Here is a 17,861-nt window from a genome sequence, read left to right on the forward strand (position 1 = left end):
CATCAAGGATGTACCTGTATAACCAATCATGTCATGCCAAAATCCATGACACCATGATCACATCCATGAATTGAGTATCTGGCTCTCAAAGTGTCCAACCTGTTAGCATAGTCAACCACAATCCTCTGCCATGACTGTATCTGGTAACAACATCTCATCCCTTCTACATGAAGATAAAATCATGTGACTTGGGGCATAGACAACCCAAATCCAAGCCACCAATCTGAATATGCATCAATAATGAAAGATCAATGGGAAAAGACAACCCATAACCAAGCTATAAATGCAACCTGTAAGTATAGACCGCTTACAACACTGCACAACTTGTAGACCCAACAAGTCATCATACATATTCAAACCAAAAAAATGATAATCATATCATCATGAGACCAATCTGAAATATGAACTGAGTATACAATGACATCAAATCTTAAATATCCAATGCCATAAACTCACAAGTTACCATAGTCAAAATATACCAATAAACTGTTCAGATTAATATATCAACAAATAAATCATGCCAAACCTACACCAAATCTAAACTAATTTGTAGAGCTCTCCAAGAGCTTTTCGTTGACTACTCAAAGTCCAAAATCCGACTCCGTATGCCCAAGTTATGCCCTAATTCGTGCTCAAAATAAACAACATCTAACTTTAGGGCTCTTAAAACCTAATAAAATCTCAAAATCATAGAACCAAACCTACACCATCTTGTAGTGCTCTAAATTAGCTTTCCAATGCCTATAAGAACTCTGAAATCCAATATTCTGAGAGAAAGTTATGGCCATTTTACTAAAACTATATTTTTACCATTTTCAGTACGATTTTTCATTTTTTATTTTTTCAGTGACAAAAATTCTGACGGGATTAAATTTGATGGCCATCATGGGCTGAAACCAAAAAACTCTTTCGTTTCCTCTGAACATGGCCAAACTAGGGCATATTATATATCAAATTTTATGGAAATGTCAACCCGGATCCAATGGTGAGGTCTGTTTTTACCCAGGAGGTCATTTCTACATGCTACCCCCCAAAACCCTCATTTAAATGAAACATCCAAAAAACTCTTTTGTCCAAAAAATTTCACATGCCTAAATATTTTAACATCCCATCATAACAGCAAACCCAAAGCCCTCAGATCTGCAATAATTATTCATATATCTTGCCCCCTTCTTTTTTTTTAATCCTCTCATGCATTCCCATGGATTCAATCTAGGGTTACAATAATAAAACCATAGCTCTAATACCACTTGTAAGAAAACTTGGTAACAAAGAATATAACCATTTCCACATAACCTATAATAAATCTAAAATAACATGGAATTAAAATCCACATGCAAGAGAATAGACAACATACTCACAAAATTGTGACACAAGATATACCCTGGGAAACCCTCATTGAGGGAAAAACCCAGCCTCCAAAAGTATCCATCACCATGTATTATTCAGCAAAAAATACCATTTCCATACAACCATGGAAGCCTTTATGGCCATAGCCACAACCGAGCAAACTATGTGAAAAAACATGAATCCACACATCCCATGCCATGCTTTCAACCTTCACAAATGCTCCTTTGGCTAACCTGTCAAGCCTTGTCCCACTCGACTCTTGCCTTTTGTCTTCTTCTTGTCTCTCTCTATCTCTATAACAACTACCCTTGTGGCTTCTTATATAGTAGCAAGTCCCACAAAACCACTAAGTGGTATTACATAAACCATGTGCTAAAACCATGTGCTACCTAACCCACTGACCCCACATTTAATATTGGGCTTTTAATTCTTTTCCCCCAATATTAAATAATTACATGAAATATTATCACAATGTTACAATACAACTCATCAAGAATATTCCATGGGAATCTTTACATGGTGCACATCCATCTAGGCACAACATTACATAACAAAATAAAATATAACAATATTATGCAATGTGTGCAACACCCATTATCTCAACATGAAGCACATACCTAGGGTAAGGACTTGTAAGCACTATAGTCAATCAAGGGTCAAAGATATCATATGTTAATGAAGGTATATATAGTAGAAGAGTTAGATAAAATTGATGATTGGATAGAGAAGATCGTGGATGGCAATAAAGTAATGGAAACATGACATGTGGATATTCATAAGCTCAAGGATTAAACCCAAGAGAAAATTTTAGAGGTAGAAAAATATTATAGTGATGCGTTCTTAGATATTTTTAAAGATAATTCAAGGGACAAATTGATGACTACAAAAGTAGTTGTTGAATACTTTTGGAAGAATTTTGAAGAATCTTCTAATGATGATGATATTAGACAAGAATTCAGGAATGAAGAAGCATTACTAGACTTGGATATAAAACTAGGAGATTTTACAAAGACTCGCATCGAGGTAGGCAATTGTAGGTAGAAAGTGAAGGACAAATATGAAGCTTTAGATTTTTTGGATGCAACCCAACTCATTGAGATTATAGAGAAATTCAAGAGAAAATACCCAAACATAGTGATGGGGACACAACCCAAGCACAGAATAGCCACAACAGGAAAGGGGAAAATTTTATTAACTATGAAAATATGCTAGTACACTTAGTGTAGAGAAATAGACTCCAAAACATGCCCTATGGGCTTACAATAGCATAAATTTGGAGATTAATTCTTCTCCCAGTACCTTCTCTCAAACTCCACTCCGAACTACCTTTTACAATGCCATAAATGTTAAGTAGACCCCGAAGGGTTAAGGATTAGGAATACATTCTAGAAAGTGTTGTTGGCATCCACCAACCAAATAGAAGGCTCTAGAAGTCGCATTAGAAGTCGGCACAAAATTAGAAGAATCTAGAAATGGTAATCGAACTTCCAGCAGGCATAACTTTTGAACTGTAGCTCTGATTGACAAACCATTTACATTTTCAAAAAGCTCTCAAAGCACTCTATAGCCCTATGGATGAGCTTTCAAGATTTCTTAGGAGGTCTCCAAGAACCAAAAAATTGAGATAACTTTCAAACCGTAGGGCCTTTTGACCTAATTCTTTTTTTGGAATACTCTAAATTACAACTACATTCATCTAGCCAATTTAAACCCTCTAACTTACCAAATTTATGGCCCAATTACATACTCCTATTTTTCTAGCATTTACATGTATCCCAAGGTATTCAAATACTCTAACCTAGAACACTGATAGTGGAACTGTGAGAGTTGGAACCTTTATTTGACCCAAATGGGTATCTAGAAATGAAAACACATGAAATAGAAACTATGTCTAAGTACATTTTTTTGGGTGACATAGGATTCCCCTTATACCTCTGGATGCTCTTGCATCACATAGATCGGGTATAAAAGAGAATAAAACCAAGAAGCTAGAATTTTAGTTTTGACACTTGGTAAAATTTTGCATTTTTTGGACCTACTTCTGAGGTGCGTAGGTGCACTAGGTGTGCTACTTTTGAAGTGCGCTTCTTATGAGGTGTGCCAAAAGTTTTTGAAGTCAGAGGTGTGTTGATAGTTAATTGTCAGTTCCATATTTAGAGCTTTCCATGCATTAGAAACACATTCTGATGAGAGTTTTAACTCCTACAAACACCTAGTAAAGATGAAGCTTCTATTTTTGGCACTTCCAAAAACTCCTACATCATTTAATGGATTTCTTCTTCTTATTTTTAATGCTTTCTTTGTTTTAAGACATGTAAAGGCTCATGCATCCATTTAATAATATAAATAAGGATGGGATCCTACTAAGCACCAGTTAGAGAGTCAGTTTTTACATAAACAGATTTGTCTTATTAGTTTAGAGGAATATGTTTGGATAAAGATATATCTCACTATCAACACAAATCGAGGAGAAAATTTCTTATAAATTCAAGAATGTAATATGTATTTTGGGCCTTTATTTTGATGCCATAATATATGCTATTGGTGCTCACATTTGAAGTGTAGTGATTCTTGCCTAAGTGTGTTATATTTTGTGAATGTATGTTCATGGAATTTAATTGAGTCAATAGTTTTATTGTGTTATTTTGATTGAGCGATATTTTAACTCTAGTGTTTGCTATGGGTTTAAAATTTTTGTTGACATACTTAGTTGGAGAAGAGATCACCATATTGTTCCTACATAATTTTTTTTCTTGCATGAGTGCACTTTCCATGGCCTTGCAATTTGATGAAAAGTGAAACATCTTACCATTATTGAATTCCATCGATGATTGCATTAGTGGAATTAAGGAAGCACTACTCCTATTTTCATTGGTTACCTACAAATCCTTTCAAAGACATGACTCGTAGACACATTGTTTCTATAGCTTATTTCCATTAGGAAATTTACTTTTCAAGTCATTTTCTTAAACTCCTTGTTACCCTATCTTTGTTATTTGCTTTGTTAAGCATTGGTCAATTTAGGATTCATATAGTTGCATCATTAGATTGCATTTATCCAAATGAAAGAAAAATACAAAAAATATATTTCTTTTTTGTGTAGTTATTCTTTTGAGATAGAAAGAAAGTTCAAAATCTTATCTAAATTAGTCAAAACTAGCAAAGGCCTCCCTGTGAACAAATATATTTATCTTTAACTGAGCAAATTCTAGTAGGCCACAAGATTGCCCAAAACCCTAGAGTTGATCCCAGATCAACTTTTCAAGAGAGGAGTTTGAAAGTATTATCGTTAAGCATCATGCAAAATGACATCTCAACATATACCAACTTTCTTTAATGGTCATCATTTCACTGACATGTATACTTGGCTCTAGGCATCTATGAATACAATACACCAACATAAGTTTTAGAATCATCTATTGAATACTAATACAAATTTATGAATACAATACAATAAAAATTTATGTATATCAATATTGCATTTTACATTCTCTCTTTTATGCTGATTTGATCATTCTTTGAATCACATTTGGGATTTTCCATTTATTTTAGGGGAAGTAGTAGCTAGGGATTTGAGGCTATGGATCTGTAGATTCTTCTAGGAGTTTGGAAGATGTTGATCTTTAATTATTGGTGAACATATAATAAGTTTTGATATATATTTATAAATATCCAACATATGAATTAATAGTATTTGTTTGAAGTACACATTTACTAGGAAGGTGTTTTAGAGATAGTATTGGATATGTACATCACATGGATGGACAATAGTGGTGTAGCGTAAGAAATATTCTTCCAAGATTTTGTGTTGCTAATTATTCTTCACTTGTATTATTTGTGGAAATGTTTGCAATTAACTTCTATCCCACCTTTAACCACTGACCTTGAAACAGGTTATTAGTGTGATAATAAAAAGACTGCTAGATGATCCCACTAGAGGTGTTATAGAAAATAAGATTCCTAGATTCTTGTATCTCTATCCTTTGAAAAACTTGGGTCGATATATTTGTAGACCACATGAGTGTGCCATTTGAGGTGCTTAACACAAGTTCCCCTTTGGAGGTGAGTGTTAGGGATACATTTTCTTGCACCAATTGGTCTTAAATATTATTCATTTTATTACAACAATTGCTTGATATTTGAGTTACAAAGATTAGATAGCTTGTAATGATGGTAAGTGACACCAATTAATATAAGAATGAAAGATTATTATTTATAATTGTTACTACTTATAATATGATGCTATAAGATATTTCTATGTCTACCTTGTCTTTGGAAATATACAAGACAGTGGGCTCTTCATGATTACTTTCCTTGAGTATTTGTAAACTAATTTTTTAAAGGCAAGTACTTCCTTGAGAAATCCAATAAGGATAAATAGCTGATAAGATATACTCAAGTATGTATTTGAAAATGGATTAATTCTTATAAAAGATCTCATTTTTATTGGATAATTTCACCTATAGGTTTGGATATCACCTTTTAAGAAATGGGCATTTAATGGTTAATCAACATCTTTACATAGTTATGAATAATCACTACTAATTAGTTTATTCACTTCACTTTTCATTATTTAATTAATCTTCCATAGGTGGTGATAAAGGCAATATCATTCTGATTTTTGATAATGTGACTATCTATTTGTTGATAAGGAACTACATATATATGCACACACGCACACGCATGCACACACACACACACACACACACACACACACACACACACACAACTATGGCTGCATTTGTGTTGTTTGACATGAACATAGGAATACTTGAATGGTGTGACAAAATTTATCCTTTGATGTTCAATCTTCTTAATCAATACCTCTTGTAATGGCTATAATTGATGTGTTATTATGATTATGATTTGAGCAATACATAAGGTGATAATATTGACATGCTTGCTAATTGATATTTCATGGTTAAAATAACCATTTATTGTAGATTCATTTTGTTATTGATGCTCTATTTGGTCATTTCCTTAGTGATAATAATTGTTGGATGATCATGTTACTTGTCTTATCATGTTTCTTGTTAACTTTATTATCTTATCTTTGTATGATTAATGATAAGGATTTGTATTCATATATGATAAATGGATGGATGCTACGATGTGAAAAAAATGGGTAGAATTTGTGTAAAAGCAAGTTATCATACTTATCAATTATTAGCTATTATGGATTCCCTTGGATGGAAATAACTTTATTGATTTTTTTGAGAATGACTCAAAAACCAAGATGTTATCTAAGAGAGTGTGAAATTAAGAAGAAACAAACAACACAAATAAGAATGAAAGAGAACAACTTTGTGGTTTGTCATAATAAAAATTTGAACCTATATTCTTTTTTGTTACACATAAAGCCCATTAAATGTCTTCTAATGAACTATAGACTTATTTGACTCTTCAAATGGATACAAGTGGAGAAAGCTTACAACCAAGCTATTTATTAGAAAATGAATTGTCAAATATATCGGTGAACCGATGACTCATTTAGGATCTACATCATCAACAAGGATATGATTTTGTTCCATTATTATTGAATTTTCCATCATCAAGTTGTCTGTTAGAGTACAATGAGATTTTTTTTAATGAAAATTATGCTATGGCATGCTATTTGTTCTTTGTATTTTTTTTCTTATTATCTTCAAGACCTTAATCACTAATCCAAGGATATGAATGCTAGGATATATGATTTGTAGGTATATGCAACAATCAAAGTGAAGGCCAAGGAGTCGAAGAAGAAATCAACCTTGTCAATTAAAACCTTGAGTAGGAAGAGCCCTAAAGGAAATGGATCTAAAACTTCAGGCCAAGGTGATGAAGAGTATAATGAGGAAGGGGAGGATATAAAAACTGATGAAGAGGATGACGAGGAGATAGAGATTAAGAAAGAGGAGCTGGTGGAATAAAAATGGAGGAGGTCAAAAGAGAAGGATGTAGAGGGGATTTTGGATTCTGGGCTAGAGATCTCTACTATTCCTCTTTCCTCTATTCATCCTTAGGAACATGAAAAGGAGAAGAAAGATGGAGAGGGTGGAGAGGTGGTAATGAAGGATAGGCGCATGGTCTAGAGAAATTTTAATGTAAGAACTTCCAAAATGGATATTGTCAGAGAGACTATGAACCTTTGGATATTGTCAGAGAGACTATGAACCCCCAAATTCTAGAAGAAAAGTAGGGTCAGCTCTAGTTCGAGGATCTCATTGATCTTGCAATGGTGGCTATTACAGATAATGCAAGGGAAATTGGCATGAATTTGCTTAATAATTCTAGAAATAGTATGATTGAAAATTTTAGGTCAATCAAATGACTTTACCATGAATTGGAAGATTTTAGAGAAAAAATAGGCCAACTAGAAAACAAAATGAAGATGCCGAATTGTGGAAATTTGAATGATTAGGGGGATCGAATCAATTTGACTAAGAAGAGAATCCAGAATTTGAAAAACTATAGTCATAATCTAGCAAATCAAATGATTTCCATTCTGAATTTAATCAAGGATAACATTTTATCCCTTACTAGATGTTGAAAGCTAGATGTCTTCTAGATGAGAACGAGGATAAGGATATAGAAAGAGACAGAATGGAAGAGGATGTGATGACTGACATAACATTTAGTAGCTTAGATTGGGATGGTTAGAAGATGTAGGAGAAAATGGCTAAGGAGACTCACCAAGTCTATGAAGTAGTACAAATGATGTAGGAGCTCAAGTGAAAGATAAAGGAGTAACTTTGGTTTTTCTCTTCCTGTCTTTTGGTCTATTAGTATGCTGCAATTTTTTGCTTAGTTGGCTTTTTGTGGTTCTATCTTTTTGTCTATTTTTTTTACTGTCCCTTTGGTTGGCCTCTGTTCTCTGGCTCGGCTTAAACTTCTTATTATTAGCCTTGTGATATGTTTTAACTTTTGGCTGGACTTTAACTTCTTATTATTAGCCTTGGATATGTTTTAACTTTTGGGTTTTAGGATCCCTATAAAACTTGTTTATCTTATAAAAAACAATAAAAGTGAAGGCATCTATTATTATAGTTTTCACATCATCAAGATGGGCTACAATGTAACCATATGTTTTTTCTTTTTGAATGATTTTCTTCCACCATTCACATGTACTGCTCACACATTCTAGTCCCCATGTTCATTTCCTATGCTACACATTTCATGTACACTATGGATGATCCCATATCTTGTGAGCATCTTCTTTGGGTCATCATTTGTTCTACTATTTCAAGTTGAGATGGATCACTATATTCTATTTACAAAGAGGATTTTTCATCTTGTTTCCTTCTAAGAGATTGAAACTAAATAGCATTATAATATTTTATCTAATGTGTTCTAGACTTCTATGGGATTTATGGGAAGAATTATTTTGCTCAAACACTATGGAATTTCCCTTTGCACTTTCCATTATTACGTCTTATTCAAAGGTGTCTTGTATGTTTTGTCCAAGAAGTTATCACTTTTAGGTGGCATTCTAAGTGAAGTGATTTGCATCTCCCCTTCCTCCTAAAATTCTTCATCTTATCTCCCTTAGTTGTAGATATTCCCCATAATAACTTTCTAGGTAGTATGTGTTTTCCCATTCAACATAGTACATGGAATTGTTATTTATTCTCATTGTCACATTTCCTTGATGTTTGAGAGTGGCATTTTCTTGTCTTGAGATTTTGCTTTGATTTTCATCAAATTTATGTTTTATTGCAGGATCTATTCTTTTTTGGGAAATAAGATTTTATGGAATTTCTTTTTAAATTGTAATTATTGATCATTGTTTAGTAATTCTACTCTTGATTTTTTAAATTGATTTTGCCAATTATATCTTTTAGGAAGTTTAGTTATTCACACTATGTTTCAACCATTTAAAGAAAGTGTATTTATAATTTTTGCAAAGTCAGCTCAAGGTGAGCCCTTGTGTCTCTTTTGAGAAAGTTATCAACTATTTTGTGGATATAAATAGTGGCCAATAAGATTGTATTATCTTTTTATGTTCTTTATCCATGTTTGGATAGTAGGTAATATAACTGTAAAAAATTATCATTATTGTATATCTTTAGATAATTCCACATTCTTTTATATCTTTTTTTATTTGATACAAACAAATTAATCTACTCCTTGGAAGACAAGTTAAATGTTTTAATATCCATTTGATCGTGTTTATGCAATATGACAATGATAAAATACTCCTTTTTGATCATATGCATATCATCATAGGGGAATTCAACTTTAGAACATGTTCTACACTTGTGCTTAAATCTTTTCCTCATGATTGTTGTGTATAGTTTTATTGTATCATATCCACTATTGGTCAAGTTTCCACAAAATTACAATAGATGATGCATCTTTTGATATAAATTCTTTTTTATTTTCTGTTTTGTACTTTATCTTTGAGATTTTTTGGTGGATACCTAATGAAAATTGTTCATCTAAAAAACTACACTTTGTATCTCATTTTCATGTGCTGCATGCTTGATCTCATCCAATATTTTATGCAACTCTGCCACCTTAGTAATAGTGATAAGAATTCTATAAAATGTGCTTTTAGCTTGCCAAATAACTAGAATTTTGTGGGTAGAGTTTTGTTTTTTCAAAATTTAAATTATTGAAGATTCTTGACTCATTTATTGTGAAAAATTCTTCTTAAGAAGGCTCTACCTTCCTCAATAGAAAAAACACCAAAACTCCTTAATTCTATATTAATGTGATTCAGCTCTACAAATAGTGGAAAAGCCCATGATTGTATGTGACTAGAGTCACCATCATTGCTAGTGCAATTTGATCTTTATTGTAATGTCAATACAGATTCAAACTATCACATTTTTTATATTTTTGTTAGGAATGATAGATAATTTATGACAAAATAATGCTAGTTTCAAACTAGATGTAAAAGTTTGCACAGTTTTAAGGTTATAATATATGATGAAGAGGAGCCATGTCATAAAAGACCAACACCAGGTGTTTTATAGGCCAACTAGTCTTTGTCTCCTTTTACTCTCTTTCACAATCACCTTTTTATTTGTTGTTCCCTTGTTAATGCAATTCAATAGTCAAGTTTGCATTGTAGGTTCTTGTGTATTGTATATTATTGTATAAATTTCAATATTCAATTTTCCAATGGATGAAAAGACATGAATATTATCTTTCATAAGTAAAATTTACATGATTTGAAATTGCCAAGTGAAATCCATTGCTTAAAAATAGTTATTTATGCCACAAAGCTTTCCATTTCATCACCTCAAATAGTCCATGCATTGTTTTCTATTTCATCTTCAATGGGGGAAAAAGTATATTTACTACTTGTGCTTCTTGTTCCTTGGTGCCCATCATTTCATATTCTTTACATATAATAATAACTATGATATACCTATATCAAGAATAGTAGTAGTTATTATACCATCGATTTTCCTTTACATGGCCTTGAACTGTATAGATATCATATCTCTAGAATATCCATCCATAATAACAATATCTAGGCTATTGCTACTCCCACAAGAATGCCTATGAATATATTTATTTTCCCCCATAACATCACATTTGCCACTATTCAAACAAAATAGTAAATAAAACCATTAAAGCCACATTATAGCTTTGTTAATTTAATCAACACAAGAATTTGAGTTTGGATACATCTGGTAGCTTGACCAGTATACATTCAGGATCATCTAATTTAGTAAAATCAACATGATTTCATAGTAAATAGTCCCAATGATCGATAAATTAACAATTTTGATCTAGAACATGTATATGAAAAATAAAGAGGGGATTTTCATTGACATGTTTTAAACACAAAATGTCACTTAATCCTCCACCCAAAACATCATGAATGCTTGGCTTGTTGAAGAGCTAAGAAAAATTTATATCAAAAGCCCACAAATTGCCAGATCTTATAGCCATTAAAGTACCTTAAAAAACTCACTTTGAAAGCTAGAGATCTATCACAAAGTTTCTCTGACTCTGATAAGATTACTTCCCCAATCTTGCATGTGATTGAAATGGAATAGAGGATGAATCTTCCTTGTAGATCAAGGAATTGTGATCAAGTGGGTAACTTGGGATGGAGATCTATGCATATATTATGTTCTATTCTTGAATGAAAGACCACATTTTTGGTTCATTGATCAATTCAAAATTGCAAATGTATGAATTTGAACATTGTTATTTTTATCCTTTTCAATAGTTGAGGCTTTTGGTTTGCTTTGCTTTCCATTTCTTTTTGCTTCTCACTTTTTAAATATTGCTTGAAATTATGACTTTTTTGAAACAAAAAATAAAGGATGGGGATAATGATATTGAATTTGGAAAGGTTAAAGCAAGGTTGGTTCTATTCTTATATGAGGTGTTTTCATGATGTGGGTGGCCCAGAGATATAAAATCTTTTTAACATGTGTTGGGAAGCCATTTTTCATTATTAAGCCTGATAATCTACAAATACTTATCCACTAACACAAATGAATGTTGTAAATGGATTGAATGTATACGCCTTAAGTTTGAGGAAAAAAGGAAAGATGACACGGTGACTACTACCAACTCTGTTACTAGGCATGACGATCATCCTATTAAATATTTAATGGTCTATTTGAGGACAATCCTATGATATATCTAGGTTCTAACTCAAGAACATGCCCTTATGTCTATTGTAAAGAACATTAGTATACTTGCTATCAAAATGAGTTTGTCTCCTATACATCCACTTTTCTCCTATCTTCCATGTCTCTTTTACTCATCAATAGATTCTTCTTCAAATAACTTTGATGTAACTTATACATATGGCTGCGATGATTTACCATACTTAAAACTTTCTTTAAATTTTGATACTTCTTTGTTACTACCATTTTATTTCCAAATATAAACTTCTAGATGTCATTCTTGCTATAATATTTGTATAATTCTAATTGAATTCTCATATACTATCAACCTTGATAGGATTGCTATGGAGCCATATGTGTTCATAATATCATCTTTAATTTAGATATCATAGTCATTATGACATAATCATAGACATTATATCCTTGGAAACAGCTTATAAAACTATTTAAAATGCTTTAAAATGTTCTTTTTTATTGAATTCATATCTTGGCACGTACTACCACCATTATTGTAGATGATTGGGTTGATAAAATTTTGCCTTCACCTCTTGAAAATGTTGTTTTTCTTGGGAAACAAGAAAATTGGACTTCTTAGCTCTTAGTGACCATCCATCACAACCTATCCTTCTAACATATTTTGTAGTGGGGTGAGAAAAATCAAAATCATTATGGTTTGAATCCACAATACATACCTAATTTTAGTGTTTCCAACTTGAATACAATTGCAAGAGGACCCCACAACATCATTACCTTAATGTGAAATAGGTTCAACCACATGATCAGATCTACTATTGCAATAATTTGAATAGGTGTCACACCTTGGTATCTTGTTTTCATCTTGTCCAATGGATTGATCCATGGCTATAACCATTTCCACCTTGTAATCAACATGATGACTCAATGGCATGGTATGCATAATTGGATCCAAAGTTGTTTCTTCATTAGAGCACCCACTCGATGACTAATTTTTGCATTCATTTTGATTACTTCTAGGCTACAAGATAGAAACAAGTTATTCACCCTTGTTTGATATACCAAGAATTGTATGAATGGAAGAATACCCTACAACTCTCGAGGAAGAGAGAAATATTTTTCATAGCTGGTGATTATTGCTTTATTTGTTGCTAAGACACAAGGAATCTTTTGAGTTCCTTCTTTCCATCCTTATATTTACAAAAAACTATTCCATAATGCAGAATTCTATTGCCCATAATAAAAACTAAAATTGAACTAAATAAAAATAACTTCTCTTTAGCCTATAGGCTGACAAGATCATGCACTTATATCATTGAAAGATCCCTTTCCAAATTTAGCCTCAAAATTAGAGACTCAAGAAACTTTGTTAAATACATTGCAAATAATCTTTGTACATGCTACTTCAATGTTTCAGTCTGTTAATGATTTCTTGAAATGATGTCAAATATGTTTTAAATTCTATCAAATTGTTACTATGAACCATAATTTAGATGCAATTATTTTTGACTTTTGAATGCATATAGATGATCTTTACTATGTAAATATGTAGGTAGACATTAATACAAACAATTGTCATGCAAAGTAAATATAAGAGAGATAACTTTTGACATTTAAACTCCTTGTGACTACAATAATTTTACAATGCAATAAAATTTCTTACATAATGAAATGATGGGAAAAGGGTAAAATTTTGGTTTACAATGATGTATCTAATGCAATTACCAAACTCCATAAATTCTTATAAAAATGATAAACATTGAATTGAACCATGCCAAACATACAATACTTTATTCAATTCCATCTGTTAATATGCTACAACTTCATTCAAATAGTTATTGTGATTGAAGGACATAATAAATTTTGGTATGAGATATTTAGGAAATGATGAATTGATGTTGTAGGGAATTGTGGGTTTTGAGTGGGCAGGAGATGTAGGTGACATGAAGAGGACTTTGGGATATTGCTTTAGAATACAACTTGCCTAACAATTATTCCCCTTAGTGTAAGTCTAGATCAAATTTTATAAATTTGTTTTAGATAAACTAGTAAATACTAAATGCCTTCTTATTTTCTAGACATTGACATGAGGTAATGATTGATTTTCATTTTTTCCATGTAAGCTTGAAATAAAAATAGTGCTTGATATGAAGATTCAAATGTTCTTAGTTAAGTTGTGTATTGGAAGGACCATGAGAATGATGATGCAAGGGAAGAGGCAGAAGATGTTGATGATGAGATAGAAGACATTGAAACTCTTAATTATGATAATCTAGATAGTGTTTCAAAGCTACAGATGACACAACACTATATTGATATCATGCAAGTATGTACAAATTTTTTTTTTTTTTAAATGAAAAGAAAATTAACATATAACCATTGAAAACTAAATAATTCTTGCAATATTGTGAATTTGGCTTAACCATCTAAATCTAGAGTTGGAATACTAATCTCCCAAGTAACAAAATCATTTTGTGTAAGATTATTGGATTGAAGATGATTCTATAAAAAGTGATATTTATCCTTGATCTAAATCCCCCTACAGATGTCACTAGACTCAACTCTTTCTTGGACACATTGGGTACTTCCAAAATTTCATTAAGAACTTTACATAAAAATCCTATTGGCTCGATAACTTGACTCGAAATAACAAGACATATGCATGGGAGATTGTAGAAGGAGAGGCCTTTGAGAAGCTCAAACAAGGCTAGTGTGTACATCCATTTTGGCATATCTAAATTGGCACAAGGATTTCTATGTTAGAGGCATCCACATGAACATAGAAATCCTTTTGCTAATTTAGATATGCCAAAATGGGTGTACACACTAGCCTTGTTTGAGTTCCTCGAAGGTCTCTACTTGCACAATCTCCCATGTGTATAGCTTGCCATTTTGAGTCAACTTATCCAACCAATAGGATTTTTATGCAAAGTTCTTAATGAACTTTTGGAAGTACCCATTATGTCCAAGAAAGATTTAAGTCCAATGAAATTCATAGGGGGCTCCATATCCAGGATAAATATTATTTTTTTCAAGAATCTTCAATCCAATTCTCATTTAAAAAAAAAAGAAGGTTGGTAAAAAATTTGACCAATGAGATCTATTAGATTTCCACAATCCATGCTAATGTGCTGTCAAATTTCTGGATTTGATTGTGTATAATTTTTTTACATCAACGTTTCGGATCATACTACATGATCCATCATCAGGATGCTAGAGAGAAAAGAGAACATGAAAAAAATAGAATGCAGATCCAACCAGCTGAAGAAATAGAAGGGAGGGGGAAGGGGAGGAGAGAGAGTTAGTTGATGAGACATGACACCTAACTCATAAGGAGAAAAAAGAATTAAAAATAAAAATAATCACAGGGGGGGAAAAAAGGGGAAAAGAAAGACCCCAATCAGAGGAAGCCATCAAGCACAAAAAATAGCTAAGAAGAGAAAACCAAAGGAAAGGATCGAAGAGAGAACAATACATGCACCGATGAGCTAAATGTGTAACAACTTGAATAAAACCAAGCGAGATAAAAACAGAGAAGCTCAAGAATTGTAAAATTACAGAAAAGTCAAAAAATTGAAGGGGACTAAGCCACAAAAGAAGAAAGAAATATGAACATCCACTAAGCACGACAAAGAATAAAGGGGGAGAACTAAGAACCCAAACACTCGAACATCTAAAGAACAACACTAAAAAACAAAAAAGGAAAAAATAAAAGAATAAAAAATTAAAATCGGATAATATAGAAAAATGTATATACACATGTCTATACGTGTATGTAAGTGTATATACATGTATACATTTATATATGTATAATAATGTGTATATACATATATATCTGTATATACATATAAATATACATATATACCTGTGGAGACCTATATATCTAAATACATATATATATGTAAAAACATATATATGTATATAACTATATAAGCGCATTTATAAACATATACTTCATGTATATATATATACATATATATGTGAATATATATATATATATATATATGATATGGTTACTTCTATATGTGCGAATAATATAGACTTATATATATGGCACTATTGTTACAAGAGTATCTAAATCTATATCACAATATTATATATATAAATAAATAAATATATATATATATATATATATATATATATATCTATATCTATATATATATATATATATATATATATATATATATATATATATATATATATATATATATATATATATATATATATATATATATGTGTGTGTGTGTGTATGTATATGTATAAATATATCTGTGCGTCTAAAAACCTAAACAAGAAACAACGAAGAGGAAAAGAATTTAATTTATTGTAATAGATATGGTATATATTTGTATAAATATGTAGCAATAATGTTGCAAATTTATATAAATCTCTATCACGAACAAAAAATAAATAAATAGAAATTAAAAAATGTATAAGAATAAATATAAGCCGGTAAACTAAAACACTGAACTACGAAGAAGAAAAACACAAATAAATATATAAAAAAGAAGAAAGAGAGAAAAGAAAAAATAATTTAAAGCGAAAAAGAACAAGGAGGTAGGGGCGCCACGAAATAAGCGAAACCACCCAACGAAGAGCAATGGAAAATAATAATGAGACAGAACAAGAGACCATTGAGTGTGGCTAAAGCAAAAGAAAAAAGGCAACAAACCAAAGAATAGAAACTGAGAGGACGACCACAAGGTTATAAAAGGGGGAAATAAAAAAGAAGGAAAGCGCACGCATAAGCACAAGAGAAAACCGAGGAAAGAAAATTAAACACTAACTGAAGAAAGGAAACATAACAAAAACAAGATAACGATGTGTTCACCCCGACGAAGGGCCAGGACATGGGAGAAAGGGTGGGGGGGGGAGAGGAGAGAAGGGAGAAGGAGGAGCCAGCGGGGAAGGAAGGGACAACGGGAAGCTTGACGAGGGGGGAGACGCGACTAGAAAGAGAGCTAAGAGCACGGCGAATTGCGAAGTGAGGATAACAAAGGATGCCAAGAACTGCTTAAGGTCCATCCGTCATCACGATTGAGGTTAGAAGGGTTATCATTGATGACAATGGCTTCCTTGAGCTTTCTTTTAGCAAAGTTGTCTTCCCTGAACACAATTTGCGTCCTCTCCAAGCAGATATGATGCTTAGTAGAGGAAGAATGATCAGCTAATGCAGATTTGAGGACCCGCTCATGCTTGATGTCAGCGGCATGTTCCTTCATTCTAGTGTTGAATGAACGGCCCGTTTCACCAATGTAAGGGGTACCGCAAGAGCACATGACCTTATAGACACCAGAATCTGCAAAGGCATCCCTAGGGTCTTTGATGGGGGGAACACGATGCCTAAGCATGGATGCGGGCCTGAAGGCAACTCTAATGCCTTTTTTGCCCAAAATCTTGGAGATCTTGTTGGAAATCCCCTCGACATAAGGAATCGAACAGAAAGGGGGCGATTGGGCGACAGAGAGAGGAGGACGAGGGGCCGAAAGAAAGAGGGAATTGGCCAAGCGAATAGCTGTGGATATTTGCTTGTCAGAGTATCCATTCCACTTGAATACTTGACGAAGGTGTGCGAGCTCTTGGTCTAGGTTGTCACTGTCACAAATCCTAAAAGCTCTTAAGGCTAGGCTTTTTAGGATACCTACCTTCTGACAAGGGTGGTGGTTGGATCTCCTCCCCTTCCCCCTCCCTTCTATTTCTTCAGCTGGTTGGATCTGCATTCTATTTTTTTCATGTTCTCTTTTCTCTCTAGCATCCTGATGATGGATCATGTAGTATGATCCGAAACGTTGATGTAAAAAAATTATACACAATCAAATCCAGAAATTTGACAGCACAAATTTGACCAATTTTGGTACGAATTTATCAAAATTTTGGCCAAACTTGGTCAAATTTTTTACCAACTCATCAACTAGGATTTCATCTTGGGTTTGACATCCTAGTCAATCAAGGATCACAATT

At 32.5% G+C, this 17,861-nt stretch overlaps 1 protein-coding gene across 1 annotated transcript; it reads right to left on the minus strand.

Moving 5' to 3' along the window:
• Positions 1–16,861: 16,861 nt before the first annotated feature.
• On the minus strand, positions 16,862–17,620 carry LOC149580019 (uncharacterized). The gene has a single exon (XM_089803099.1). It carries the CDS (start codon positions 17,618–17,620, stop codon positions 16,862–16,864), a length of 759 nt encoding a protein of 252 aa, XP_089659225.1.
• Positions 17,621–17,861: the final 241 nt, after the last annotated feature.

Source organism: Cupressus sempervirens, chromosome 1, assembly GCF_028749045.1.
Source record: "Cupressus sempervirens isolate cs-2001-9-10 chromosome 1, ASM2874904v1, whole genome shotgun sequence".
Taxonomy (NCBI): Eukaryota; Viridiplantae; Streptophyta; class Pinopsida; order Cupressales; family Cupressaceae; genus Cupressus; species Cupressus sempervirens.

Excerpts from the sequence above, each read along its gene's own strand:
- LOC149580019 (XM_089803099.1), bottom strand. The coding sequence starts at position 17,620 with ATGCAGATCCAACCAGCTGAAGAAATAGAAGGGAGGGGGAAGGGGAGG.